The sequence below is a fragment of the Bubalus bubalis genome, chromosome 24 (assembly GCF_019923935.1).
Source record: "Bubalus bubalis isolate 160015118507 breed Murrah chromosome 24, NDDB_SH_1, whole genome shotgun sequence".
Classification (NCBI taxonomy): domain Eukaryota; kingdom Metazoa; phylum Chordata; class Mammalia; order Artiodactyla; family Bovidae; genus Bubalus; species Bubalus bubalis.
The window spans coordinates 38353499-38381024 of NC_059180.1; the positions used below are offsets into that span (position 1 = coordinate 38353499).

Sequence of the window (27526 nt, forward strand, 5' to 3'; positions counted from 1 at the left end):
GACTTCCGCTTCCCGCGGGCACCAGCCTTGAGTCTGAGTTGCTGCACCGGGTGCGCTGGCCTTCGCTGTGTAGCGAGGTACTGTCTCCTTTAGTTGTGCGCTGCGGCTCCTTCCCGGGCGCAGCCGTTAGGGCAGAGGTGAGTTCCGTGCGGTCGCAGCCGTTAGGGCAGAGGCGGGAGTCGAACCTGGAGTGCCTCCTCTTGCTGGCCTCTCTTGCCGGTGAGGTCCAGGCCGCGCCTCAGAGCGAGTTCAGTCAGAGTCAAGGGTGGTAAACTGAGTCAGGTCTCAGGTTGTCAGCGTTGTTATTTCGGGCTACAGTGGATTAGCCCGGGACTTATGACTTCCCTGGTGGCTCAGACTGTAAAACGTCTGTCTACAAGGCGGGAGCCCCGGGTTCGATCCCTGGGTCTGGAGGATCCCCTGGAGAAGGAAATGGCAATCCACTCCAGTACTACTGCCTGGAAAATCCCATGGGCAGAGGAGCCTGGTAGGCTACAGTCCATGGGGTCGCAAAGAGTCGGACACGACTGAGCGACTTCACTTACTTACTTATGAACTGGAGTTCTCGAATCAAAAATTTGTGTTCCAGTCTCATTGCTATCACTTCACAACCATATTATCCTCCGTGGGCTCTATACCTAAAACTCGTGGAGCTTCAGGGTTATTATTATTATTTTTAACATGTAAAATAGAGATACAGCACCTTTGGCGTTAGTAACTTAGGAACAAACAGTGGAAATGGGTATTGCCCCGTGCTGAGAAATTGGTGGCCTTTATTATTCTTGTATCGGGGAGAAGAAGCAGGCAGGACAAGGAATTGGGGTTGGAAGTTGTTGGGGTCTTGAGGAAGGTGGGTCTTGACTCCGGAGGCTGTTGTCTCCCTGGCAGAGGGTAGGCAAAAGCACTTGACATCTCTTTCAGAGGCTTAGCCTGAATAACTTGGGCCTTTGGAAAAGAGAGTCTCCAGAGGCCACTTTGCTCCAAAGGTTACTTTTTTCTCCAAAGCAGTCTTCTCTGTCAGGGATAGGGAGGCGGGTTACCCTGGACCAGTTGGCAAAGGGTCTCTTCTTGACCAGACTCTACTTGGGCTCCTCTGAACTCTCTTCTCAGCTAGGCCCTGATTTCTGGGCTTCTGTGTTTATTTCTTCATTGTTTGCTTGTGGCCACTTTAGCCAGAACCACCCGCCTCCCCCATATAAATTGGGTTCCTTATCCTTCAGCATCCTCCAGGTGATGTCTCGTCATCATGACTTTCCTTCAGCAAGAAACCCTTCTTACCCCTTACGTTTCCTTTTACTAATTTTCCATCCACTACCACCCACCCCCACAACCTCAGTCCCCAGCGCTGCACCTTGGTTGTAAGTTCCCACCTTTCCTTGTATTAGGAGTTGGACTTGATCTCTCCATTGCAGCATAATAGGGAAGAACCTTTGTAGTCTATTGCAGTCTAGAGATGCTAGACTGCATCTAGGGATGTTGCCTATAAGCTTAAATTATCCATAATGACCCATCTCTGGGAATGCTGCCTTCCAAGTAAGGAGCATTAAGCTCAAATAGCTTTGTTTAGGGCTTCCCAGGCAACTCAGTGGTAAAAGAATCCCCATGTCAATGCAGGAGATGCAAGAGAGGCTGGTTCAATTCCTGGGTCCAGAAGGTTCCCCCGGAGGAGGAAATGGCAATCCACTGTAGTATTCTTGCCCGAAAAATCCCATGAACAGAGGAGCCTGGTTGGCTACAGTCCATGGGGTCACAGAGAGTTGGATATGACTGAGGACTAAGCACACAGGCACCTTTGTTTAGCTCACTAGAAATATCTTTACCAGACCCACGTGTGAATGACTGCAAGAAATTAACACATACGCTCAGGAGGCTGACCAGAACCAGGAAATGTTTGATTTTACACCCTCCCCTTTTTAGTATAAAAGAAGCCTCAATTCTAACTAAGGCAAGGTGGTTATTCAGGACACAAGTCTGCCATCTTCTCAGTCTGCCAGCTTTTCGAATCAAGTTGCTGTTCTTGCCCCAACAATTCACCTCAATTTATGGGCCAGTTGTGTGGCGAGCAGTACAAGCTTGGACTCGGTAACAGCAGTGGTCCCTAACAAGTGGCATCAATAATTTCTTTTCTTAGAAGTGGCTTAAGAAGCTCCATTCCTCAGCTGTGGCTCTCTGCATGTCAGTCTCTCAGAGACTGGCTTTCCTCTTTGTGGTTGGCTTCAGCCTGCAGCAGATTCTTGGAGGGAAGCTAGACATTTTACCTCTATTTCTCTTCCCTAGCTCTGGCCTCCTGCCCTTTTAAGGAAGCCTTTGGAGAAAATACTGAAGCCAAGGAGGTGGCTGGCTTCCCTTCCTGAAGTGGAGGCCAGATGAATGAATGGTCCTTTGTCTGAATATTTTCTACCTAAAAGAGCAGCTGCATTGCTCTTTCCCTTCCCCCTGGTGTGTTTTTCTGCAAAGCAGTATCATCACCTGCATCATTTTTTTGTCTGTGTATAGACTTACTGGTGGCTCAGATGGCAAGGAATCTGCCTCCAATGCAGGAGACACAGGTTCAGTCCCTGGGTTGAAAAGATCCCCTGGAGAAGGGAATGTGGCTGCCCACTCCAGTATTCTTGCCTGGAGAATTCCATGAACAGAGGAGCCTGGCGGGCTACGGTCCATGGGCTTGCAGAGTTGGACATGACTGAGCGACTAACACACACAGGGACTAACACACACAGGCATACCTTGGAGATACTGCCAGTTTGGTTCCAGACCACTGCAAAACGAGGCTATCACCATAAAGTAAGTCACATAAATTTTTGGTTTTCCAGTGCATATAAAAGTCAGGTTTATATTATACTGTAGTCTATTAAGTATGCAGTCAGTTCAGTTCAGTCGTTCAGTCATGTCTGACTCTTTGTGACCCCATGAATCGTGGCACGCCAGGCCTCCCTGTCCATCACCAACTCCCAGAGTTCACTCAGACTCACGTCCATTGAGTTAGTGTTGCCATCCAGCCATCTCATCCTCTGTCGTCCCCTTCTCCTCCTGCCCCCAATCCCTCCCAGCATCAGGGTCTTTTCCAATGAGTCAACTCTTCGCATGAGGTGGCCAAAGTACTGGAGTTTCAGCTTCAGCATCAGTCCTTCCAAAGAAATCCCAGGGCTGATCTCCTTTAGAATGGACTGGTTGGATCTCCTTGCAGTCCAAGGGACTCTCAAGAGTCTTCTCCAACACCACAGTTCAAAAGCATCAATTCTTTGGCTCTCAGCCTTCTTCACAGTCCAAGTCTCACGTCCATACATGACCACAGGAAAAACCATAGCCTTGACTAGACAGGGTCTATAGGAGGTAATTAATATGAAAAGAAGAGAGAGAGAGCACCATTTCTTCCCACCAAGTGAGGGCACAGAGGAGGCACCATCCATGAGCCAGGAGGAGGGTCTTCACCAGGAACCGAATCTGCTGGCACCTTAATCTTGGACTTCCCGCCTCCAGAATTGTGAGATATAAATGTCTGTTGGTTAAGCCCCCCGTCTCTGGTATTCTGTTATGGCAGCCCAGCAGATTCTAACACTGTGTTTTTCCCAAGAGAAGCATGTGAATCATCACCCTGTCCTGAGCCACAACTGAGCCAACCTTGAACAGGAGACTTTCCAGACTTGACTTTACATCTCCACGGGTGAGGATTTCCAAGCACGCCTGGTGGTCCTTGAGTCCCTTCCTCCAGACTCCAGCCTTTCTCCATGAATCTGCATCCTTTGCATCCTTCATGCTTTGCACACCTGTTGTCACTCATTTGCTTCTCATTTAACTTGCTGACTTCGGGGAAAAGACAGTTTCAAATGCTGGGTGGTTCGAGGTGTAAATGGTATCTCCTGCCTTCCTGTTACGGAGAAGGCAATGGCACCCCACTCCAGTACTCTTGCCTGGAAAATCCCATGGACGGAGGAGCCTGGAGGGCTGCAGTCCATGGGGTCACTAAGAGTCAGACACAACTGAAGCAACTTAGCAGCAGCAGCAGCCTCCCTGTTAACTGATGAATCCTCTTTTGTGTCTAAAATTTAACGATGGAACCAAAACAGCCAGACTCCAAGGAGAGATTTCATAGTATTGCACAGCAAGTACTCTTATTCTTCATCCTTTCTGTTAATGAAGATAATAACAAAACATTTGCTGTTCACTGAGTGCTCCTGTGTTTCAGTCTAGGGCAAAATATTTTAATGTACTCTGTCATTTAATTCTATTATAGTAAGTATCCTCTAAGAAATACCCCCATTTAATAGGTACCATTAACCCCCATTTGTAGTATTTCAGAATTAAGGTTTTTTTTTTTTTATTTTTATTTATTTTTGGCTGTGCTGGGTCTTTGTGGCTGGGCACAGGTTTTCTCTAGTTGGGGCGAGCAAGGGTTACTCTTCATTGCAGCTCAAGGGCTTCTCATCGCAGTGGCTTCTGGTACGGAGCACCAGCTCCAGGCACGTGGGTTTAGTGGTTGCAGCCCACAGGCTTAGTTGCCTCACGGCATGTGGAATCTTACCAGACCAGGTTTTGAACCTGTGTCCCCTGCATTGGCAGGCAAATTCTTAACCACTGGACCATCAGGGAAGTCCTGGAATCAAGTTTGTGATGAGGTTGGGCAACAGAGTTCAGTGTCTAAAGAACAGATTCCACCCACTTATTTGATTTCTCAGCAAAGAGTTACTGAGCCTCTACCATTAGTATATGCCAAGCAGATCTATTTAGTGTGTTGAGAAAACTAGAGGGGCCCTGCTTGGGCAGCTCAAAGGAGAATCTTAGGACAAGACTAGAGTCTTCCAAGAAATAGCTTGCATATGTACTCTGAGTCACAGCTTCAATTACCTGGGTGGCATTCAAGTTTACCTTTACAAGAGTGTTCTAAGGAGCAGAGTCTGAAGCACACTTGCCCGAGTTTGTCTTGGCTCTTACACTTTCCTAGCTGTGTGGCCTTAGGCAGGGCTCTGCACCTCTCTGAGCCTCAGTTGACTTAACTAAAATGTGGGTCACAATGATGTTTACATGATTGTCATTGTGAGAATTTAAGTAAGTAAAAACATGAGCTCCATGGACTTAGGAAGTACTTAAAAAACGTTAGCTTTTATTGTTAGCTTGCAAAGGCCTTAGAAAAAGTATAACAAAACACCAATTACATATCAGTTTTGGAAAACTGTGGTTCTCTGTTGACTATCTGATATAGTTGAATTATGGACTGTAGCCTGCCAGGCTCCTCTGTACATGGAATTCTCCAGGTCAGAATACTGGAGTGGGTAGCCGTTCCCTTCTCCAGGGGATCCTCCCAGCCCAGGGATTGACCCCAGGTCTCCCGCATTGCAGGTGAATTCTTTACTGTTTGAGCCACCAGGGAAGCCCAGGAATACTGCAGTGGGTATCCAATCCCTTCTCCAGTGGATCTTCCCAATCTAGGAATCAAACTGGGGTCTCTTGCATTGCATGCAGATTCTTTACCATCTGAGCTACCAGGGAAGCCCATAAAAAAACACCCATCACGTATCAAGTTTTGAAAACTGTAGTTCTCTGATGACTCTGAGATAATTCAGTAGAATTAGGTAAACTGTTTGACTTGTACTGAATTGTTGGCCCTTAGTTATTTGGGCTTTGGGAAATTGCTACCACAGATGACTCAGACTTACAGAGTGCTGGATCATAGACCATCCCTTCCCAGCCATAATTAAGTCGTAGGAGTAAGTGTGAGCTGAACCAGTGCCCAGTATGTGATTATGGACTGTGTGCCATCTGTCGGGAGATGACCTTCCCCTCTGTCTTCAGAGAAGGATGTGTGTGCCTCTCACGTGTGTGTACCTCACATGTTGTTGGCCTGCTTCCACGAGTGTGAGGCTGCCATTTTATTTCTTTATTTTTAATATCTATTTATTTATTCGGCTATGCTGGGTCTTAGGTGTGGCGTGTGGGATCTAGTTCCCTCACCAGGAACTGAACCCAGGGCCCCTGCATTGGAAGGGCAGAGTCTTAGCCACTGGACTACAAGAGAAGTCCTATGGCTCCCATTTTAAATCGAACTGTTTTGTAAACTCCATAAATGGTACGAAAACAAGCTACATTTATAAGTGTAAATAGTTATATGTGATTATAGATACATGTACAGCAATAAATACTTTTCCTTCAGACTCTACACGGTGCTTGGCACTTTAATCAATTGTGAACCTCTTATAGGAACACCACGGCCCCAGGCATCTGAGATCCACAAATCTGGAGGCCTGCAAGCTTCATCCCAGTATGGTTGCAGGTCATGAGCTGGTGTTTATGGAGCATCTGTTACATGCTAGACATCATCAGAGGGCCTTTACAAGCTCAATCTCATCGAATCCCATCTGTCAGCTCTCAGAAACTGGAGCTATAACAATCCCCATTTTACAGATGAGGTAAAAGGTAAGGCTTACCCAGTTACTAAGTGGTAGAGCCAGGATCTGAAGCACTGGTTTGGGTGTATGTCAGTGTAGGTCCAAATTCATACTGGTGTACTGTTGTGCATTGGTTATGGAGTGAATGTGTGTCCCCCTCAAAATAGATTTAAGAAAGAAATCCTGGGCAAAGTAGAAATGTATCCTTTAAAACTCTGTTGGCTGCAGTCACTGAAAACTGCCCAGAGAAGAGAGGACCAGGACTATGTCAGTCAGGCCGTGGTCACCACATGGACTTTGCTGACTTGTGTGTATCTGGCCCTGAGGAGATGATACAAGACACAAGGCCAGGGCCCCGCAGCTAAGCAGGAGGCCATTAGAAACTGGAAGGTGTGGGGCAACGTTGAGGATGGTGGTGTCCCCACCCGTCTGCCCCTCCAGACAGAGCCCAGCGTGTCTCTTCTGTTTTGCCCCTTTTCCCTGTTCTCTCTTCCTCCCCTGCTACATACCTCTGTGACTTGTTCAAATTTCCCCTTTCCACTCCCCGCTGAGGCTGACAGAATGGCAGGCTGCTTGTGCTCAGCTCGAGTGCCAGTGCTCTGGACCGCCCCACACCTTGGTTCTGGTTCCCTCCAAGAGCCTGGCTTTCCTGACCAGCAGTCCAAGATTGTAAGGGGAAAATGCAGCACATCTGGTCCTGCCTTGCTTGAAGCCCCACCACGAGGCTGCCCTGAAATCTGGTGTCTTCCCTTAAAGATGCGTCCCACTATGCAGGGGTGGTCCCCAGAAGCCAGGGGGTGGGCAGCCCAGCGTCTTGTTCTGCCTGCGTGCTCACAAGAAAAAATGGATGTTGGTTGTAGCGGGGGAAGTGGAACGTGAGCGAAAATGGAAAATGCGAGAATGAAGTGGATGGAAAGAAGGAAGCCAGTGGAAGGTGCTAGGCCTGGGGATGCCAGTGCTGAAGGACTCAGGGTCGTCTGGTGGTTAGTCAATGATTTTATGGAGCTCTTACTACTCACTGCCAGGCACACAAGCCTCACCGTGATCCTCTACCTGCTCAGAGCTCCCTATCTGCCTACACCTCCCTCCTCCAAGCTCCACAGGGACACAGGTGACTGTCCAGTTCACCTCCTGTTCATGGTGCCTGCAGAGCAGAGCCCAATAAATACATATTTGTTGATCAAATTAACAAATGAAGAAATAAGCAGTTGATAACCAAGATGCACCAAACAAGTAATTTTGTCAGTCTTCATCTTCCAGCCTCTAAAATTGGGGTTGAACTAAGATACCTGAGTTCCAGCCTCACCCCAGCTCTGCACCTACTGGTTGTGTGTGTCTTTGGGCAGGTCACTGAACCTCTGCACCTGTGTGTGTTGTTGCTGTTTAGTTGCTAAGTTGGCTAAGTTGTGTCCAACTCTTTGGCGACCCCATGGACTGTAGCCCTCCAGGCTCCTCTGTCTGTGGGTTTTCCCAGGCAAGAATATTGGAGTGGGTTCCCATTTTCTCCTCCAGGGGATCTTCCCGACCCAGGGATCAAACCCAGGTCCCCTGCATTGCAGCAGGTTCTTTACCATTCTTGCCACCAGGGAAGCCCTGCACCTCTGTTTACTGACCTTATAAAACAGGGATAATAAAACCACCTTTGTTTCAAAGAGGAACCAATTTAATAATTACAAAGCGTTTAGAACAGAGCCTGGCATATACATTGTACTGTGTAAGTAAAACAGTAAATTTCCAGGGTCCCCTCCACCTCGAGACTTTCTCAGGTCGGGGGCAGTGGTAGAACGAAAGCTGGGAGGATGGCCAAGTAGATGGGTAGCCTCTGGAGCACTCACACATGCGCACTGAAGGTGCAAGGCTGTTACAATGCCTACTGGAGTGGATAGCCTATCCCTTCTCCAGTGGACCCAGGAACCGGGGTTCCCTGCAGTGCAGGCGGATCCTTGACCAGCTGAGCTACCAGGGAAGCCCACAGCGCCTCGCAGGACCATTCTAACCCAGGGCGTGGCTTACCCGGGGGAGGACTACATTACCCACAGTGCATCCCGCGAGGCCTCAGTTCAGTTCAGTTGTCTCCGACTCTGCGACCCCAGTGGATCGCCGACCGCCAGGTTTCTCTGAACTGAGCGGGTCCCACCTCGCGGAGCAGAGTCGCTACGTAGTTCGTTTCTTTGCGTGAAAGTCGGTTCAGCCAATAGTGAAAGGGCCGCGTTACCGAAAATGCCTCCCTTTGGCCCGCCCTCCAAGACCCATTCCCATTCAACAGCGGGCTGGAACGAGCAAGGACTACGTTACCCAGAATGCTTCCCGTGGGCGGCCCTCGCGGCCTTGCTCTCCAGCTCGACGCGCGGCTCAGCCAATGGTCGCTTCCGAGCGTCCGGGTCTGTGATGCACGGATGCTGGTCCTAGTTTCTGGACCGCCTAGACCTCCGTACCCACTGTTCCACTCCGGTTCCACCCCGCAGCACCGGCTCGCCGCGAGCTCCCCACGAGTCGCAGCGCTGTCGGTGAGTGCGGACGCAGGGTCCCCGCTCGAGCTTCTCTGTCCGCGGCGCTTGATGGAGCGTGGTTCGTGTTCGGCCTCTGTCCTAGCTGTCCCTCTTGCTGAAGGGGCGAGACGGGAAAGCGGGTCGGCCAGGGAGCCCTGACCCTGTCGAGACACTGGAGGGAGAGGGGCTGTGGTGGGGCTCGTGGAGCCCGAAATCCGGGTTCAGGTTGGGATACAATCTAAGCCCGCCTGGGCAGAGATGTCCCAGATTCTCATTACATTTTCAAAGGACCTCGTCCAAAAATGGCAAACTGTGAAAATGAAAACTCAGCGTTTCTCGAATTCTGACCGCGTTCCAGGCTCTGTGTTAAAGAAAACCCTTTTAAAACATCCTGTTTAGTCCTCTCAGCAACCTCCTCTTTCACTTGAAGAACTGAGGCCCAGAGATTAAGAAATTCTCCTGGGAATTATGGGGTTAGTAGTGAAGACAGGTTGATCTACTTTAACTTTTTCTTTTGCCAATAAGGGAGAGTTAGCCTTGGGGCCACGGCAGGGGCTTATGGGCGCAGACGCTTATCCAGCCTCTGTGCTGCACCCCATATGAGTTTAACTGTCTCTCCACAGAGACCTGAAAACATCTTTCCCAGTGTCTGGCCAGAGGTGCAGGGAGACACAGGCGTTATCTCCAGGCCGGAGAAAGGGCAAGGGCCGCCAGGAGCAATGGCGACCTCTCCCGGCCCCCAGCCTCTGGCTCCCCTGGAGCAGGATGAGGGTGACATCCTCGTTGTCAAAGTGGAGGACGACTACTGCTGGGAAGAGGAGCCCTCCCTGGAGGCGGAAGACCCCAGCCCTGAAACCTTCCGCCAGCTCTTCCGGCTGTTCTGCTACCAGGAGGTGGCGGGACCTCGGGAGGCCCTGAGCCGCCTCTGGGAGCTCTGCTGCCGCTGGCTGAGGCCCGAGCTGCGCACCAAGGAGCAGATCCTGGAGCTGCTGGTGCTGGAGCAGTTCCTGACGGTGCTTCCGGGGGAGATCCAGGCCCGGGTGCGGGAGCAGCAGCCAGAGAGTGGTGAGGAGGCCGTGGTCCTCGTGGAAGGGCTGCAGCGGGAGCCCAGGAAGCAGAGGCCGCGGGTGAGGTGGGGGGCATTTGGGCCCTGAGGTGAGGAATCGGGGCCCTGCTCCTGAGGTCTGCATTTGTAGGTTCCATGGGCTCTGGGCTGACCCTGAAGAAGGTAGCTGCAGTTTCCCAGCCGTGGCTAGTGTGTATGCATCTGTTGTTTCACCAGTATTGTCCTAGTCGCCCTTTCTGAGCTCTATGGTTCGGTTCCTTAACACCATCCCAACACACACAGGTTTTGATGGGAGGGAGGCTGGAGGCCTTTTAAGGCTGGACCTTGAGAGTTGAAAAGATTCCCAAAGAGGGAGGAGCCCTGGGAAGAAAGACCAGGTGCTGATGGGTGCCCTGGTTGGAGCCCCAGTGTCTCCAGAGCCGTACCATTCAATACAGTAGCCGCCATGTGTGGTTTTTCTCATAGTTAAATAAAATATAAAATAAATTCATAGGTTGTACTTTACCACCTTCCAGAGGCTCAGTTGTCACATGTGACCAAGTGCTACTTGCTGGACAAGGATAGCACAGATATGGGACACTTCCATCATCATGGAACATTCTCCAGAGAGCACCACTCTTGAGCACTCTCCTCCTCCTCAGCAAATTTGGGGAGCAGTGGGGAGTCTCTTAACAAATCTCTTCTGCTTGAGTCAGATTGATTCCTTCTGACTAGATACTTGGCAAACTCTGCAGGTCACCTTTCTTCCCGTGGCAGTGCCATTGGCTGCACACTGCTGTTCTTTTGCATCTGTCAAAAGAGAGCAGCACCCACCCCACCACCAAAAAAAAAAAACAAACCCTGACCACAAGGTGAGTCGAATGCAATAAGCAAATCCTGCTTTGAGATGGCCAGCAGGAATCCAGGAGCCCTTCTCAGACCCCCGGCAGCCTGGGCTCTTGGGGTCCCTGGCACGGGCTTTCCTCTGCCACTGTGCGCCGTCACCTCCGGGTGACAGGGCTGTGAAATGTTAAGCCTGGGACAGGGTCCCTGGCGCTGGTTTCACAGTTCCCCAGGGATGTCTCTTGTCCTTGGTACGGTTACGGAGGTCAGTGCACTCTGAGACCCAAGTTCATCTGATTCACCTTCCTTGGAATTAGGAGGTAGATGGTTCCAGAAGGCTTGGAGATAACCTTAAGAAGTGGAACAAGTGCAGTAACTCAGACTTCCAAGATGAAAGCTGATTAGGGGCCTTCCTGGCTCAGTCCTTTCGGGAACACTCACGGAAGGGAGGAAGGGTGAGAGTGTGATATGGTGTGATGGAGCGAGATGCAGAGTTTCAGGAGTGGAGCAGACCTCCCCTTCCCCAGCTTGGAAGTCTGACCTCTTCCTGGGTCACTGGCCTTCTCCCTGGGGGCTGGCTGAAGGGCAGCACATGGATGGTTGCAGAGGCCGTCAGAATGAACAAGGCGGCCCAGTGATGAAGCAGAGCCTGGGACCAGGGTGCCCACGATGAAGGGTGGGGCACCTGTGGGCACCCCCAGCCTCCTGGGAGCTGGTGGGCAGATCTCTGTCTGTTGTAGGATCCAGAGTTACTCCCTAATGATGCACTGTCCCATGGGACAGAGGAGTGGTTCTCAAAACACCAGATGGAAGCCCAGCCAGAGGAGCTCTCCCTGGGGGAAAGGGCTCAGCACTCCAGCCAGCCACCCCCAGCCCAGCTGAGCCACAGGCCAAGAGGAGGCCCCTCGCTCTGGCCAAACAGGGGTGAGTAGCTGCCCCTCTCGAGGAAAGTGGAGCCCTGCACCCAGGAAGGGAAAGGGGAAGGACCATGGCTGGTCAGAACTGTGTGCCTGTGGGGTGGGCAGGCTCCCTGCAGGTGAGCGTCCATGAGGGGTGGCTGGACCTGTCCCGCCTTCACTGCTGTGGCCACGGGTGGGTGACTCTGTACTCTCTCCCCAGGCCCTGCAGCTTCACAGCATCAGGAGACAGCAGCCCTGGCCACATCCTTCCTTTCAGCCTGGTCCCAGGTGAACAGCTTCCCACTCTGCAGCATCCCCATGCATCCCACACCCTTGTTACAGGCACGCTTCTCTCAAGTGGTCAGGTCTGTGGGTTTTCGAGGCGGACCTTCACCCCCTGGGAAGTCTTACCTGCTCTCAGATGCCACCTGAGTATCAGGTTTGTGCTGGAGGATTCTGCAGTCCCAGTGGTAAGCTTGGGCAACCGCTTCAAACCAGCTGTATGTTAAAATCTCCTAGGATCAGGGTAAAATTAGAGAATTTTCCCCCAGACCTGGCCTGACATCCTAATCTCCTTTGTTTCAGTAACAGCTCTGTTGAGGTATAATTCACATACCATGCAATTCACCCATTTAAAGTATACAGTGTTTAGTATATTTACACAATCAAGTTTTAGAACATTTTAATCACCTCCCCAAAATACCCCCCACCCATTAGCAGTCACTCCCCATTTCCTCTCCCTTAGCCCCTGGCAGCCCCCAGTCTCTCTGTGCATTTGCCTCTTCTGGATGTTGTTTGCTTGGGTGTTAATTGTGCTTCCAGGTAACTCTGGTGCTAGACTTGGGTACCACTGGTCTAGAGGCATCCTGAAGTCCCCAGGTCACCCCATTCGGGTCTCGGGGCTGGCTTGAGCTGAGGCAGGGCGGGCTAACTTGTGAACCCGAATAGTGTCGGCTCGAGTGGGTGAGATCTCAGCAGACGCAGCTGCTCCCCACAGCATGTCTGTTCGTGGTCCCTGGCCCTGCGGCACTGGCACGGAGCTTAGTGGCGACAGTGTCCTGAAAAGCAGCGTCCAGCCGTGCCTGAGCTGCGCTTCGGAGGAGGGAGTGGATAACAGCATGCGGAAAGGGAAAGGGTGGGAAGGGAAAAAGGCGGGGGAAGCAGGACCTTCCGTCATCACACGAGAGGAGGGGACGGGTGAGCCCACCAGGCTGGCCCCGCCTGCAGGAGCAGGGGCATTGGCTCAGCAAGCTGCGTTCCCGCAGGTGCCGGTGACCTTGGAGGACGTGGCCGTGTACCTGTCCCAGGAGGAGTGGGGCTGCCTGGACCTGGCTCAGCAGGACCACAGCTGCGACGTGCTGCTGGAGGATGCAGGTGCCGTGGGGAGACGCTGTCAGATGCCGTGCTGTGTCCCAGAGTGGGCGAGTCTCTGGGAGGGTGCCGCTTCCTTCAGGCTCGCTGAGGGTGTATGTTGGTCTCCAGGACCCGAGGCCCCTGGCCACCTGCCTGTTCAGCACTTTCCCTGGCTCCCACCACCTTTAGGAGCTGCTCCGGCAGTTCTCAAACTTTAGTGGCCTGAAGAATCCCTGGAGAGGCTGTGAACAGTAGGGACTCGTGGGCCTTGTGCCCAGGGGATGGCTGCGTGAGTCAGGACTGCTCCCTGGCGAGTCTGCTAAGCAGCCGCTGCATGCAGCCTGCACTGCCAGGGCCACCAGGTGTCCTGTTGGCGCCCCGCCTGCATCGAGGGCAGCATGGCGCTTGCCCCATCTCAGGCAGATGCCCAGAGCCGCCCTGGGTGCCTTCTTTTCCTCCTCCGCCACACAGCTTGTCCAGTGTCAGTTCAGCCTCTGTGCCACCCTTGGCCCCTGTGGGCAGGGCTTCTCTTGACCAGGCTCTGGCTGTCCACGGCCTTTTCTCCCCACCCCATGCTGTCCCTTCTCAGCTTGCCCTGCTGCTCTTGACACTTGTTTTCTTCCTGAGATGTTTTCTAAAGGAGTTGAGACCCTGCTTTGTATCAGTTGGAGTTCTCCAGAGAGAAAGAACTATTAGGATGTGTGTGTATGGAGAGATTTATTTTAAGGAATTGGCTCTCATGATTGTGGTGGCTGGCAAGTCTGAAATTTGTACAGCAAGCCAGCTGGCTGGAAACCCAGGTAGGACTTCTAGGCTGCCATCTGGAGGCAGAATTTCTTCTCCAGGAAACCTCAAGTTTTGCTCTTAAGGCCTTCAGCTGATTTGGTGAGGCCCACCCTCAGTGTGGAGGGTAATCTGCTCTATTTGCAGTCATCTGATTGTAGATATTAATTATGTCTACAAAATAATCTCCATAGCAACATCTAGACTGGTATTTAGGGAATTCTCTGGTGGCCAATGTGGTTAGGGCTCTGTGCTTTCACTGCCAACAGTCCCTGGTTGGGGAACTAAGATCCTGCAAGCCCCATGGCCAGGGAAAAAAAAAAGCTTGCTATATAACCAGACGGTGACACCATAGCCTGGCTGGGTTGGCACAGAAAATTAATGATCACATACTTTCATTTATATCCTCACTTTTCCCAAACTAACTGTGTACACAACGAGTAGAGATGAAACTTGTCCATTGCCGAGAACGCTGGTCTGCTGGGTGTGCAGCTTGCTGCCCCACCTCTCTCTGCCTCTGTGCTGTGCCTGCCTCCTGCGTGTTTTGTAACTCTTGGCTGTTTTCCCTTGGTCATGGTGACACCCTGACACCTCGGGGCACCTGGTTTCCCTCCCAGAGTCAGGGAGAGCCGTTGGCCCTGTTTCCTCACTCACTTCCTCCTCTCCGAGCAGCCAGTCTGCACAGAAGCAGAGCGCCTCCCTCTCTGTCTTTCAAGGTATTGAGCTTGTCCTCAGGTCACCCCTGACAGCCCTTTGCCCTCATGAGGAGGAGGTTGTTGCAGTCCTGTGTTCTGTCCCGGCCACACTCACATCCTCTCTTCTCTTTCTCCGCAAACAGGACTCCCCACGCCCAGGCCCTGTCTGACCGCCCTGCAGGGGCAAGGAGAAGACCCGCGGGACCCAGCTCGAGCAGCCTCGGGGCCAAGGGAGGTCTCTGGTGGAGCCAGTTCAGGTAAGGCATCTGCGAGGAGATGGGATCCCAGATGAAAATCTCCCTTCTCCTGGGTTGAGACCTTGGTGACTGTGTCTGTGGGCTTCAAGCTCAAGGGCTTAGAGCAAGTGCTGGCAGGCTTTTTCCAAAAAGGGCCAGAAGTGAACAGGTTTTAGGGACCATGCAGTCTCCCTTGCCATCGATGCCTCAGCTCCACCGTCCTGGTGCAAAAGCAGCCACAGATGGTATAAAAAGACACGGGCGTGTGTGTGAAACTTCGCTTGCAAAGACAGACTGAGCCCCGCCTGAAGGGAAGGCGAGGGGAGGCGGGCTTCAGGGGCTCGAGAGGCACGCCCTCAGGGTCGCAGGAGGGAGTCCTGCCAGCTCAGCTGGGACAGTGTGCCGCACGCAGGTGCGACGGGGAGCCTGGTCCAGCGAAGACAGGAGGGGCCGAGTGTCGCCCAGCCAGCAGAGCTCACTCTCTGGGGCCTACACTGGGGGTGGAATTGCACAGTCATGTGGTCACTTGGTGTGACCATCTGAGGAGCTGCCAGACTCAGTTCTCTGTAAAAGCTCTCCCCAAAGGCCAGGGCTGTGGTTCTGTCATGTCTCAGTTGTACAGACAAGGTGAACGTGAGCTCCAGCCCACGCTTGGCTTCCCCGATGAGCCATTGTGGAAACAGGAGGGGCACAGGTGGGGGTGGGGGGCGCGGATGTTTCTCGGAGGGCCTGTCCCTCCCCTGTTGAGTCGTGGGCTTCTGTGTCCTCAAGTGTGGATGGGACCGTCACAGCCCCACCTCACAGGCCTTAATGAGTTACTGTGTGCTTCTGAGTGTCTGCCCGTGATTTTAGTTCCTGGAATCAAGCTCTGAGTGTTGTGTGCCCGACGAAGGTGTGGAAGGGCACTTTAAGGCACTGCTATCATCCACCTCACATGGGCCGCCCCGCCCCTGCCCGCCTTCTCCAAGCGTCCCTGTCCCTCCTACCCTCCCCGTGGAGCCTCAGCCACTGTGCTCTCTCTGTTTCAGAGCGTGGGAGGCGATTGGAGGATGGCGAGGACTCCGGGGAGGACGCGTCACTGAGCACAGCGTGGGCCCAGGCGCTCCCAGATCTGGGTCCGGGGCCTGGCCAGGCCAGATCCCAGCGGCCTCAGGACAGAGCGGGGCCCCTCGGGGTCCGGAAGCCACACACGTGCCCCGAGTGCGGCAAGGCCTTCCGCAAGACGTCGCACCTGACCAAGCACCAGCGCACGCACACGGGCGAGCGGCCCTACCAGTGCCAGGTGTGCGGGAAGCGCTTTGGCGACCGGTCCAACTGCAGCACGCACCAGCGGGTGCACACGGGCGAGAAGCCCTACGCCTGTGCCGAGTGCGGCAAGCGCTTCAGCCAGAGCTCCAGCCTGGTCATCCACCGCAGGACGCACACGGGCGAGCGGCCCTACCAGTGCCAGCTGTGCGGGAAGCGCTTCAACAACAGCTCGCACTTCAGCGCACACCGCAGGACGCACACGGGCGAGAAGCCCCACACCTGCCCGGCCTGCGGCAGGGGCTTCCGCCGGGGCACCGACCTCCGCAAGCACCAGCGCACACATGGTGGGGAGCAGCCGCCGCGCAGACCCCCAGGGCTCCAGGACACGCCCGGGGCCTGGGCCTGATCATTCGGGGAGCTGCAGGGTCGTTTCATTCCCGGAGTCAGCTCCCCCATCTCCGGGCGTCTTCAGACTCTGTTTGTTCCCGTGGGCCCAGTGTGAGCAGGAAGCCGGGCCCTGCAGGTGGATCGGGGTCCGGGGCTACCACGAAGAACACACACGGAGGAGCACGGCAGCGGGAATTCTCAGGTCAGGGGCCAGAGTCTGAAGTCAAGGTGCTTGCGGGCTGCTCCTTCAGGAGGCTTGGGTGGGGTCCGTCCCGCGCTCTCCTTCGGGCTTATGGCCACAGGGCTCTGCCACCACCTCCCCAGCCCCTTCTGCGTGTCTCCACGTGTGCTCCTGTCTTGTAAGGGCGCCGTCATTGGATTTAGGGCACACTCAGTCCAGAACGACCTCATCTTAGCTCGTTACATCTGCAAGGACCTGTTTCCAAGTGGGGTCCCCACTAAGGCTCTGACTGTTGACTTGGGGGACACCCTTCAGCCCACTTGGGGGGAAGCCTTGGTGGCTGTGGCCTCTTGCAGCTTTACGTGTCCCCATCCTCCCAGGGTTTCTCTTTCCTTCCAACCTCGCCACGCTTGCCAGGTGTAGCCCGTGGGGGTTCTCCAGCAACACAGTGGTTGGGGGTTCCCCTCACAGATCCATGGCTGTTCTGTTGGATCCACAGCTGTTCTGTTGGATGGACGGCTGATGCGGGAATGCTTCCCTGAGGACCCTTCCCTTCTAACCTCCCCTGCTTGCCAGGAAGTCTGGGGGTTTCCCCAGGAGAGGTGCCAGGGCTGCCATCGTTCCAGCCCAGGTGGCCATGTCCCAGGATGCAGGCTGGCCTTGGTTGCCCCACTTTGTCTTTCTGATGTGGTCATGCCTCTGATCGGTTCCCATCGGTTGCCTCATGTATGGCTGAGTGGCGCAATAAGAGGCCTTGTTTGCTGTTGTCACGAGTGAAGTGGTGGGGCAGCTCTGAAACCTCTGGGTTTCAGGATGTCCCATCCAATCACTAGACATACTGTTATTTTTCCACACACCCCGGGGGTGTGAGCTGCTCTGCTCTGTTCCCTTAATAAACAGCGTCTGTCAGTCATCCTGGCACCTGGGCTCTGTCCTGCATGTTCACTGGGGCCACCCAGTTGAGGGATGGCTTCTCCCTTCTGGGCCAGCTTGTGGGGCAGGTAGCGTCCACCCAGATCCAGCCACATCAGTGTTGCCAACGGCCCACCCACCTGCCCCTCACAGACTCACTTCTCACATCCCGTCTGCTGCTGGAGGTAGCTGCCCTCTGCCAGGCCTGAGAGCTGGGCCAGTCCAGTGCCTGTTCCCTGACGTTCTCTGTCCTGTAACAGGACTTCACGTTCTAGATGAAGACTCAGACCTGGGAGCTTGAAGCACCTTGTCCAAGGGGCAGGACCCACTCTCAACCCTCACCCTCCTGGCCTGCTGCTTCAGCAGTTAGCAGAGTTGAACCTGGGACAAAGATTTTTGTTTCCTGTCACTGTGAGGGAAACATCTTGAGTGAACTTACTGCCATTGAAGAGGGTAGAGAGAGTAGGGGAAATGGAATTTTAAAAACAGCCATTGCAGGACTTCCCTGGAAGTCTAGTGGTTAAGACTGCATGCTTTCACTGCAGGGGGCACAGGTTTGATCCCTGGTTGGGGAACCAAGATGCTCGCTGCACGGTCTGGCCTTCTGCCTCCACCCCCACCCCCACCCCTGCCCCAGTAGTTCTTGCTCTTGAGAGCTAGTGACTGGTGGAGGCTGTGTGCCTGGTGCCGGAGCTCTGACCGTGCTGTGTGCGCCTTGGAGTGGAGGGCGGGGGCCTCTGCAGTGAGGAGAGGGCCTGGGGGCCCCCGGTGATAGTAGTCTGGCTCCAGTCCCTGCAGGACAGGCTCCCCGAGGCCTCCTGTGGCCTCGGAAGCCAGCTCACATCTGACTTGTAATAAAAATGCTCCTTGTTGTCGAGAATGGGGGCTGCCGGTGAGGCCCCCGTGGTGAGATCAAGTGGAGTCTGGCCCCGATCTTGGCTGCCTGTGGCTGGGCAGGGCCTGCTCTATCTTATGGGGGGCTGGGTGGGAAGGGGGCCCTTGCCCACCCTCAGGGCCCGGCAGCCAGTGGTGACCTCAGCTGAATGCTGGAACACATGCCCAGAGGCCAAGGGTTGTGCTGGGCTGCCTGAAGCCTTGGCACAGGGGGTCCGAGCTGACCGCTCTGCTCTTCCCATGGGGCAGACAGGGCAGAGGGGCGCTGAGACCTTGAAAACAAGTTGGAGCCAGAACAGAGTTGTCACAGAGTAGGGCTTCAGCCTGTGGGGAGCAGCTGGGCCAAGAACTGACGAAAGGACTGAAAATTGGTGGCGGTCGGGAGTAATGCTAGAAAGGGTTGGTGAGGGAGATGGCAGAGCCTCCTCAGCTCTTGCTGGTCGTCCACGAGGGTAGGCATGGGTGACAGTTTCCAGCGTTAGAACATTCATGTTCTGTGTTTAAAAGTCAACCCACCTTTACTTTGGAAGGACCCTAGAACATGATTATATACGTGCCGCCTTTGTGTCTTGGTTAAAGAAAAAAAAGCAAATTTCAGTCCACCCTTCCATCCAGACATCTGTGTGTGTGTGTTGTGGTTTGTTCAAAACAGCAAACATCAAGGACCCAGAAAATCAAGCTAAGTTTTCCAAGACCTTTTCAGCCCTGAAATTCTCTAAAGAAGTTTTACTTAAGTTTTGTAGTTACAAGAAAAACAACAAAAAAATCCTTGTATCATGGAAATCAATAAATGCACATTAAAGAGGAAAAAAAATGCAGAAATGAAAAAAGCTGAAAAAGCGCCCTAGTCCCACTGTCAGAACAAATCCGTTGTCTCCGTGGTGTTCCCTCCGGCTGCTTTTTGGAGGGTGTGGGGCCATGTGACACGTCTGCTGTATGTACAGGTCTGCACTGGTGTCCTTGCTGTGAGTGCGTGAAGATGTTCTGACTGATTTCCAGCAGAGGGCTGGCAGCAGAGCCCCAGCTGGGGGGGTCCCCGTGCTGCAGATGGAAACAGGAGAGTGAGGGGACCACCAATGCCTTGGTGTTGGTGTCGAAGGCAAGTCAGATCACCTGCTCACCTCCTCAGACCTGAGGCATCTGCAGTTGACCCCGAGGAGGCACCAGGCCTCCCGGGCTGTCGCTGGGACGTCCCCCTGCGGGTCTGGCCTGTGTGCCCCTCTCAGCCCAGAGCGTTACGTGTTGCTTCACCCCAGGGCTGGACCCGGCCGGATCTCCAGGGGCCCGAGCCTTCTGACTGACAGGACTCTTGCCGGCAGGCGGCTGAGGCCGAGCAGATGCCTCCCGAGATGCCCTGAGCTGCTGGAGGAGCCGACTCTTCCCCGTGCAGTCCCTGTGACACGGGAGGCGTGACCGCCATCAGTGCTAAGTGGAGCCAACCTCCCAATGCTGTGCCACAATATTGGGGTACTGTGCCCAAAACAGGACACCAGCAGAGGGAAGCCAGGGTGCTTCTGGAGTGTGTGCCTGGCTCTCAAGACACTAAAGAAATCAGACTGCGGCCTCCCAGCCCGTACTGTCACACAGCACGTCAGCACGTTAAAGGCCTCTGGGAGGACACCTGTGTGGCACTTCTCAACCCCAGTTCGTCTCCCCTTTTTGTGCCTTGGATGTCCAGCCACACACCACGTGGGAAGAAAGCTGCAGTAGACTCTGACATTCCCAAAGGGCAGAATCTGCAAGGTCTGGAAGTCCAAAAGCGACAGAGACTGCCAGAGCGCGTAGTACAAATTCACCCCACAGCCCTGGGGTGGTCTCCGCTCCTCAGAGACCCGAGCCTTCCCTGAATCTGACATTTCACTTAGTTGACCTGAGCCTTTCCTCTCTGGCCGTTAGCCAATCACGTAGTCCCATCCCTACAATATCTCTTCACCTCTGTTGCCATCACTGGCAGGGAGCAAGTCAATTTGCGGAGCTATTTTTCAGAAAGAAAATGTAATCCCTTCTTGAAACCAAGCTAAGGCATCCTGGGGGTTGTCTGGAGGGGAGCAGGTCAGGCTGGGCTACCCTGCCAGCCTCCTAGAGCAGCCCACACCCTCCTGTGCAAGCTCTGTATGTGCAAGATGCTGAGTGCAACAATGTTAGAAATGCGAGCTGGGACCAGGTGAGCATCCCCTCCTGTGACGGTGAGGGGCGCCCCATGCGGTTACCGTAGCCTGGCTGGGCCCTGCGGGTCTCTCTGAGCTGCTGTCTCTTCCGCCTCCTCGCTGTCAGAGGAGCTGGAGTAGGAGCTGGAGCTGCGGGCAGACAAGAGGTGGGTTCCTCTGGAACCGCCCAGTCTACTCTGGCCAGGCGTGGCTCCCGCCAGGGACTTGGAGCACCCAGGGCTCCTGTGTGACACAAGGCAGGAAGATGGGCAGCCAGCCAAAGCCGCAGGGCCAGTGAGCTTCCTGCAGGTGGTGGAGGGGTGCAGCCAGGGCCGGGTACCCCAGCCTCGGCTGAGTGAGCCCCCTGTGCCCCAGCTTCCCCACTCCCTGCAGGGAGGGCCTGTGGCTGGGGCCCCGTGGGACTGTGGGCCAGGCTCAGTTCCTGGCTGAAAGCCCTCCAGTGAGCAGAGCTCCCAGGACCTGCTGTCCAAGTCCCCTTCCTCCCGCCGCACAGCTGTCAGCGCTTCCTGTACCTCTCCAAGGGCCCCTGGTCTGAAGTCTTCGTTGGCCGCAGGTCAGTGAATATGGGGGGAGGCTCTGCCGGGTTCCTCAGCTGCATGTCCTGGGCTGGCGCCTGGAAGCCCAGCTCCCTGGAAGCACATCTTGGGGGTGGGGGTGGCTGAGTCACTTCCTGGTGGTCACTGTGACCTGCCCGTGCTGGGCTGGGCACCCCCGTGCAGGACCCTGAGAACAGCCCTTAAGATTCAGGCCAGTGCTGTCCAGTGGAACTCTGAGTGGCGCCTAGATGTTTTGTGTCTGCACTTTCCAGTGTGGTAGACACTCACCAAAAGCTATTTAAACTTGCATTTAAGCTAATAAAAGTTAGAAATCCCGTTCCTCAGCTGCACTAGCCATGTGTAGCCAGTGGCTACTGACTGGACAGTGCAAAGTCCTTTCTACCGGACACATGGGTTGTCAGGGACAGAAGCCTGCTTCAGCTAGCTCAGGCAAGAAAGGGAATTCCTGGCTCTCAGACTTCTAAAAAGGGTGGGACCACCAGAGTGTCGGAAGTTGGGATGCAGCTGGGCCTTAAGGGACCCCAGGGCCCTGTCCCTACCTCTGCCCACCCCACCCCCCAGCTGACCTGGCTGGGGACAGGTGCTTGGGGCTAGCCCAATCAACAGTGGCCAGAGGGAGAGGGTCCTCCTCTAGCGAGGATTCCCATGGTGTGGGAAAGAGCAGGTGCTTTGGGGCTTGAGTCCCAGCTCTGCCACTTATGTCCTGGGCAAGTCAACCTCTCAGCCTGTTTCCCCCTCTGTAAAATGGGGGGTAATAGTAATATGACCTGATCATATTCTTGAGATGAAGAGAAATACACATCAAGTGCCCCACCTTTAAATCAAGGCACCATAAACGCTGAAAGAAGCTACTACTAGGGAGGATGGGGCCAGGGGTCGACAAAGCCCACCTGCTTCCGGTTTCCCGTGGCCGGGCTTCCTGGGGTGTATCAGCAGGCACTCTCCAAGCAGAGGCGGCAGCTCTGGACTGCCTGGCACACAGGAGGCTCAGGCGTTCCATGAGCCGGTCCTGGGTGCTGGGCTCGGTGTGGTCTGCAGAGAGGGCGAAGGCAGCTTGGTGGGGACACGGCCCCCACTTTGACCCACTGCAGCCTGAGCCTCAGGACTCCTCGCATGGACGTGCTGGGCTTATGCACAGAGAAGTGCCAGGGGCCCAGCCCACCCTCTGCGGCTCACAACCTTAGTGCGGCCCCCTCCAGCTCAGCAGGGTGAGGGGCCCCTTCTTTCACAAGCAGGGAGCTGTGTGCACCCTGGGAAGCAGAGGTGACCACCTGTTCACAAAGTAGTCCACTTCCTGGCTCCTGTCTCACTTGTCAGAGGGAACCATGCTTAACAGTTTGTGTTTTTTCCTTTTTTTTTTTTTTTTAAATAACAACAGGGGGAGTTTCCCTGGTGGTGCAGTAGTTAGCCTTCCAATGCAGGGGTGCAGGTTCAATCCCTGGTCAGGAAGCTAAGATCCACATGCCTCCTGGCCAAAAAACCAAAAACATAAGAAATAAAAAATGCAAACAAACCCAAAACAGAAACAAAATTGTAACAAATTCTATAAAACCAGCCCACATCCAAGAAAAATCTTAAAAAAAATTTTTAAATGGCAACAGGATCATCCTCTATAGGTTTTTTTTGTTGTTATTTTTGCCTCACTTGGTGGGACAAGACTGAGCAACTTCACTTTCACTTTTCACTTTCATGCTTTGGAGAAGGAAATGGCAATCCGCTCCAGTGTTCTTGCCTGGAGAATCCCAGGGACAGGGGAGCCTGGTGGGCTGCTGTCTATGGGGTCGCACAGAGTCAGACACGACTGAAGCGACTTAGCAGCAGCAGCAGCAGCAGCAGCAGCAGCAGGCGGGATGTGGGATCTTAGTTCCCTGACCAAGGATGGAACCCATGCCCCCATGCAGTGCAAGCGTGGATTCTTAACCTCTGAACCACTAGGAAAGTCCCCCTCTATAGACTTTTTTTCACTGAATGTACTTTATATCCTTCTGTGTTGACATAGATGTGTGAGGATAGATTGTAGAAGTGGAATAGCTTAATTAAAGGCTTGTGTGCCTTTAAATGAAGAACGGGGGAGTGGTAAAGAATCCACCTGCCAATGCAGGAGATCCCTGGGTCAAGAAGATCCCCTGGAGCATAGTGGAAACCGACTCTAGTATTGTTGCCTGGAAAATTCCATGGTCAGAAGAGCCTGGCGGGCTGCAGTCCAGGGGGCTGCAGAGAGTAGAGCAGGAGTGACAGGCTGCGCACACAGCACACAGGCGGATAACAGACCCCGCTACACTGCCGCCCCCGCGGGCAGCCACCGGCCCTCAACCCTGCCCCGGAGAGTTTCTCCATGTCGGGCTCTAAGGCGTCAAATTACAAACAAAACCCTTTTTAAAAGGAGCCTTTGCTCTGGAACCAGGGGCTGGAAATTGCACCTTCTTTAACTCAGGCCTGCTTCCACTCGCTTTTATGGGCCAGAGTGTCCAAGAGGGATGGGAAACTCTTTTAGGAAACTGCCCAGAGCCAGGCCACAAAGCCCAGGAGTTACCCCTGGCTTTGTTTGTAAACAGAGAGGCAGTGGAAGCAGGATTCTGTTTAGGAGCTGGCTGAAGGGGGCACAAAATGCAGGATTACTTGGCTTCCAGAGGGAAAGAGGAAGGTCTGAGGAGGTGGGGAGGAAGGAAAAGGCAGTCACATATATAGCGGGTGGATGAATGGGTGAGTTGGTGAGTGAATGAAAGGATGGATGGATGGGTGGATGAAGTCCAGCGTCTTGTGTGTGTGGGAAGGTGAGGCCTGAGCAGCACAGAGGCATGGCAAGCTGCTGAGGTGACCCTGCCCAGCCCGTCCCCCCGTTTCACTGGGAAGCCCTGGAAGGAGCCGCTTGTGGAGATGTACTGGCCCCCCACCCCACCCCCGGTGCTCAAGCTCAAACCTTGGCCCTGGAGGCGGCCAGCCGCCCACCACGCAGCTCCAGGAGCACCATCTCCCCGGTCCTCTTCTCGCCCAGTCAGACTCAGAAGGACTTGATCCAAATCCCACTCTTCAAGTTCCTGAAATAATTAAAGCAGTGATGACGAGGCTGCCTCGGGGTCCCAGGAACAGGAATTCTGGATCCAAGGAGGCTGTCCCGGGATGGCCGGGGCAGAAACCAGGGTTGAGATGAGGCGGCTCACTCACCCACCCCGGCTCACCCACCCCACACATAGGCTTTACAGAATGAACCACCCCCGTGAAGGTGGGTGGGGCCTGCCTTTCTTGCCACCCCCTTTCCTATGCCTTTTTTGGGGCAGTACTTCTATTTCTGGCACAAAGACACTGTCTGGCTTGGAGGAAGCTCAGTGTCATTTTAAAACTATTTAGGTTCAGACAGGTTTAGAATGTTGGGAGGTTAGAACGTTTTGCTCCTTTAAGAAACACAGCAGCTGTTGGGATTGGAGGGCTTGGAAGAGGGCTGTGGAGGCGGTGATGCAGTGGGCACAGAGATGTTAATCAGGAGTAAGCGTGTCCTGTTAAGGCCTCGAGAGCCTCCCACAGGGGCCGAGGAAAGAATGGAATTGACAGGAGAGAATTGGTGAAAGTGACCTCCAGGTACACTCGATGCCAGTTTTCTCTAGGTTGTTACGAAAATCTGTCAAATAAGGCAACAAAGATAATTTTGTGATGTTTCTATGTCATATGGGGGCATCTTCTAATGAGCCCATCTTTCTCGGGGAGGGCTGGTTTGACTGACCAGGGCTCACCTGTTTGACAACTTTGTAAAACTGAGAAATGCAAGGGTTTTCTTTTCCCTCCATTGGAGCAGCTAAGCCCAAAGTTCTGTTGCCTCATTGAGCCTACTGTACTTAGTGTACCAATTTAATCTCCACATTCCCCACTCCCCTGTTGAACAAAATCCGTTTCTCATGATCTCTTTGAACCGGCTTTGTCATCTTGCTGGTTCTCGTGGATGATCTAAATAATAGCGTTAATGGGGGCTCACTATTTGTATGAGAACAAGGGCTTGAACATTTTCAGATGCTGCTTTGTCACAGTCTGCTCTATCTTCTATGTCTTCACGATGATGCTTGGGATGAGTTTTTTCTTTCTTTCTATTTTAAGAAAGCTGGGGACTACCTGCTCCTCCCTGTTCACTGTAACTCTGAGGATTGTCTGTCTGGCAGGTAGGACCTGCCTGCCTGACGGTAGGCCTGGTGCCGTGGGCCTGAGGTCATTGCTACGAACTGAATCTCTGTGTCCCTCCAAAATTCATGTGTTGAACTCCTAATCCCCAGTGTGATAGTATTTGAAGGTGATGAGGTTATGGGGGTGGAGCCCTCATGAATGGGATTGGTGCCCTTAAAAGGAGACTCCAGAGAGCTCCCCCCTCATTCCAAATGAACCAGGAAGCATGCTCTCAACTAGACACCAAACGTGATGGAGCCTTGACCTTGGACCTCCAGATTTCAGACTGTGAAAAATTAGTTTCTGTTGTTTAAGCCTCCTGCCCAAGTCTATGGGACTTTTGTTATCACAGCCCAAAGAGACTAAGACAGATGTAGCGGGGAGGACCACCACCTCGAGGAAGCCTGGGCTGGGGGCATGCCTACCTGGAGGGAAAGCACGGGCAGACACCCTGGGGGCCCCTCTGAAGGCACCTCCACAGTGTTGCAGGCCTTCTCCTTCCCTCGGCTCGCATCAGGGCAGGCTGGGTCGCGGCCGTCCCAGGTGACTTTGTGGAGGATGTCTTTCTCGATCATCTTCCTCCTCTCCCTCCGCAGGGCTTTGCGGCTGGCTGCGTCTGAGCCTTCCTGGGCCTGTGAGGCTGCGCCCAGGGGCTCTGTCTGTAGGCCTGCTTCCTGACGGGAGCAGGTGGCCTCTCCCTGAGGCCCCTGGTGAGGACTCTGTGACACACTGGTGTTGAGGGTCCCACCTGCATCATCATTCTGCCGTGGGGGGGTCTCTGCAGACATCCTGAGAAGAGAGCTGCTCTTGCCGGGGGCCCTTCCTTCCAGAGGGGCCGACTCTTGGGGCTGGGGCCATGCATTCCACTCGCCCCAGGGCTCCACGGCAGATTCTACAGGCACCGCAGCTAGCTAGGCAGGAAACAGGTGTCCCTGGTTAGCAGCCTCCAAACATCCCTCGGTGGGGGTTGGGGGGGTGGGCGGTGTGTGTGGTAAGATGCGCAAGGAACATAAAATCTGCCATGTCAACCATTTTTAAATGTACAGTTCCATGGCATTGACTCTATTCCTAATGCTGTACAAACCATCCCCACTGTCTACTTCCAAAGGTTTTTCATCACCTGGAACAGAAACCCTGTCCTCCCCTCCCCCAGCCCCTGGTGAGCTCTCATCTACTTCCTGTCTCTGTATTTGCCTGGTCCAGACATTTCACAGGCACGGAATCACACAGTATTTGTCTTGTGTGTCTTTCCACTTGGCTTCGTGTTTCCAAGGCTCCAGTGTTGTGCTGTGTGTCAGGACTGCATTCCTTTTCACAGATGAATTCTATTCTGTGGTATGGATACACTTCATTGTATCCATATTGTCTGTTTATCCAATTGTTTATCCATTTTGTCTATTGATGGACACGGGTTGTTCCACCCTTTTGGCCAGTGTGCACAGGTGCAAGTGGTTAGAGGTAGAAAAGACAACACCCAGGCCTCAACCCCCTTGAGCCGGTACAGGCTTTTCCATCCCAGGTTAAACCATAATTGTCTGGAAGAGTAACTGCCGAGGTAATTGTAGAAATGGAAAAAACACAAAATTAAGTGAAGTGGACATGGTTCCAACTGAACTAACCAGGGCGCTTGGCAGTTTTCCTGTTTAGAGTTATTTCAGGTGCATTTCTAGGCCTGGCTGGGGGTGTGGGTGACTTCTGGTGTGGACATGCCCTGGCTCCATATGATGACCCTGGGTCGGTGCTTGCGCTCAGGACTGTGTGTGGTGAGGGGTCAAAGGGAAGAGCAGGGGGTACAGTCAGATAGAAAATCATGTCCCTACCCCCAGCTCTAAGCGTTCTGGGCTCCTGGGAGCATGACGTGCACAAGGCCAGTAGATGTCTGGTGTGTGAACTCCTTGGGCTGTACCTGGAGAAAGGCCCGGGTGATGGTAGACCGGAGGCGTTAACCTCTTTAGAACCACACTGCTTTAGAGCCCAGTGAGGGCCAGGAGCACCCACACCCTATTCTGACGGGATGGTCCCGGGTTCATGGACCCCTGGAGCCTGCATTTAACAGACCTCAGGAGGAGACCCAGAGGAAGTGACCCAGGCCCCAGCAGGGTCGTCAGCCAGTTCCTCTGACAAGTCTGGAATCAGGACAGTTTGATTTCGCTGGAAGATGAACAGCTCCTCGTCCTCGCAGTCTGACTGTGGACAGATGAGAAGGCTTTGGGTTAAACGGCCGGAGGCAGAGCCAGGAGGGCCTCAGCTTCCACCCACCTGCCCTGCCCCGGGCTCTCCGACTGTCTGGGGGGACCAGTTCTC

General features: G+C 53.9%; 2 protein-coding genes across 8 annotated transcripts in view; one reads left to right on the forward strand and one right to left on the reverse strand.

Annotated features, from left to right (window-relative positions):
* Positions 1 to 19798, forward strand: ZNF500 (zinc finger protein 500). 5 transcript variants are annotated; one of them, XM_025274711.3, is made up of 7 exons: positions 7938 to 8890; positions 9496 to 9999; positions 11501 to 11684; positions 11880 to 11947; positions 12925 to 13033; positions 14634 to 14747; positions 15755 to 16530. In XM_025274711.3, the coding sequence occupies exons 1-7, from the start codon at positions 8684 to 8686 to the stop codon at positions 16378 to 16380; spliced, it is 1812 nt and encodes a 603-aa protein (XP_025130496.3). In that variant the 5' UTR covers positions 7938 to 8683; the 3' UTR covers positions 16381 to 16530. The 5 variants fall into 5 exon arrangements, with proteins under 5 accessions (XP_044791815.2, XP_025130496.3, XP_044791814.2 ...); XM_044935880.2 differs by lacking the exons at positions 7938 to 8890; positions 11501 to 11684; positions 11880 to 11947 and adding exons at positions 1 to 137; positions 6196 to 6411 and having other exon boundaries at positions 9496 to 9937; positions 15755 to 18964; XM_044935879.2 differs by lacking the exons at positions 11501 to 11684; positions 11880 to 11947 and adding an exon at positions 19668 to 19798 and having other exon boundaries at positions 9496 to 9937; positions 15755 to 16563.
* DNAAF8 (dynein axonemal assembly factor 8) overlaps positions 19023 to 27526 on the reverse strand; it is an 11571-nt gene continuing 3067 nt past the window's right edge. For 2 of the 3 annotated variants that reach the window (XM_044935885.2, XM_025274718.3), the window contains 8 exons: positions 27281 to 27409; positions 25648 to 26133; positions 23994 to 24111; positions 21964 to 22105; positions 21029 to 21157; positions 20559 to 20645; positions 19470 to 19741; positions 19247 to 19389 (listed from right to left, as the gene is read on the reverse strand). In XM_044935885.2, the coding sequence (XP_044791820.2) occupies positions 19474 to 19741; positions 20559 to 20645; positions 21029 to 21157; positions 21964 to 22105; positions 23994 to 24111; positions 25648 to 26133; positions 27281 to 27409 (1359 nt within the window). In that variant the 3' untranslated portion in view covers positions 19247 to 19389; positions 19470 to 19473. Of the gene's footprint in view, positions 19390 to 19469; positions 19742 to 20558; positions 20646 to 21028; positions 21158 to 21963; positions 22106 to 23993; positions 24112 to 25647; positions 26134 to 27280; positions 27410 to 27526 lie in introns of all 3 variants that reach the window. The other variant, XM_025274720.3, reaches the window with a different exon arrangement.

What these genes read in the sequence shown, in the direction of transcription:
- ZNF500 (XM_044935878.2), top strand. Translation starts at nt 8,684, where the DNA reads ATGCTTCCCGTGGGCGGCCCTCGCGGCCTTGCTCTCCAGCTCGACGCG. An exon ending in CACGAGTCGCAGCGCTGTCG is followed by an intron (nt 8,891 to 9,495) that starts GTGAGTGCGGAC and finishes GTCTCTCCACAG; the next exon opens with AGACCTGAAAACATCTTTCC. An exon ending in CTCTGGTGGAGCCAGTTCAG is followed by an intron (nt 14,748 to 15,754) that starts GTAAGGCATCTG and finishes TCTCTGTTTCAG; the next exon opens with AGCGTGGGAGGCGATTGGAG.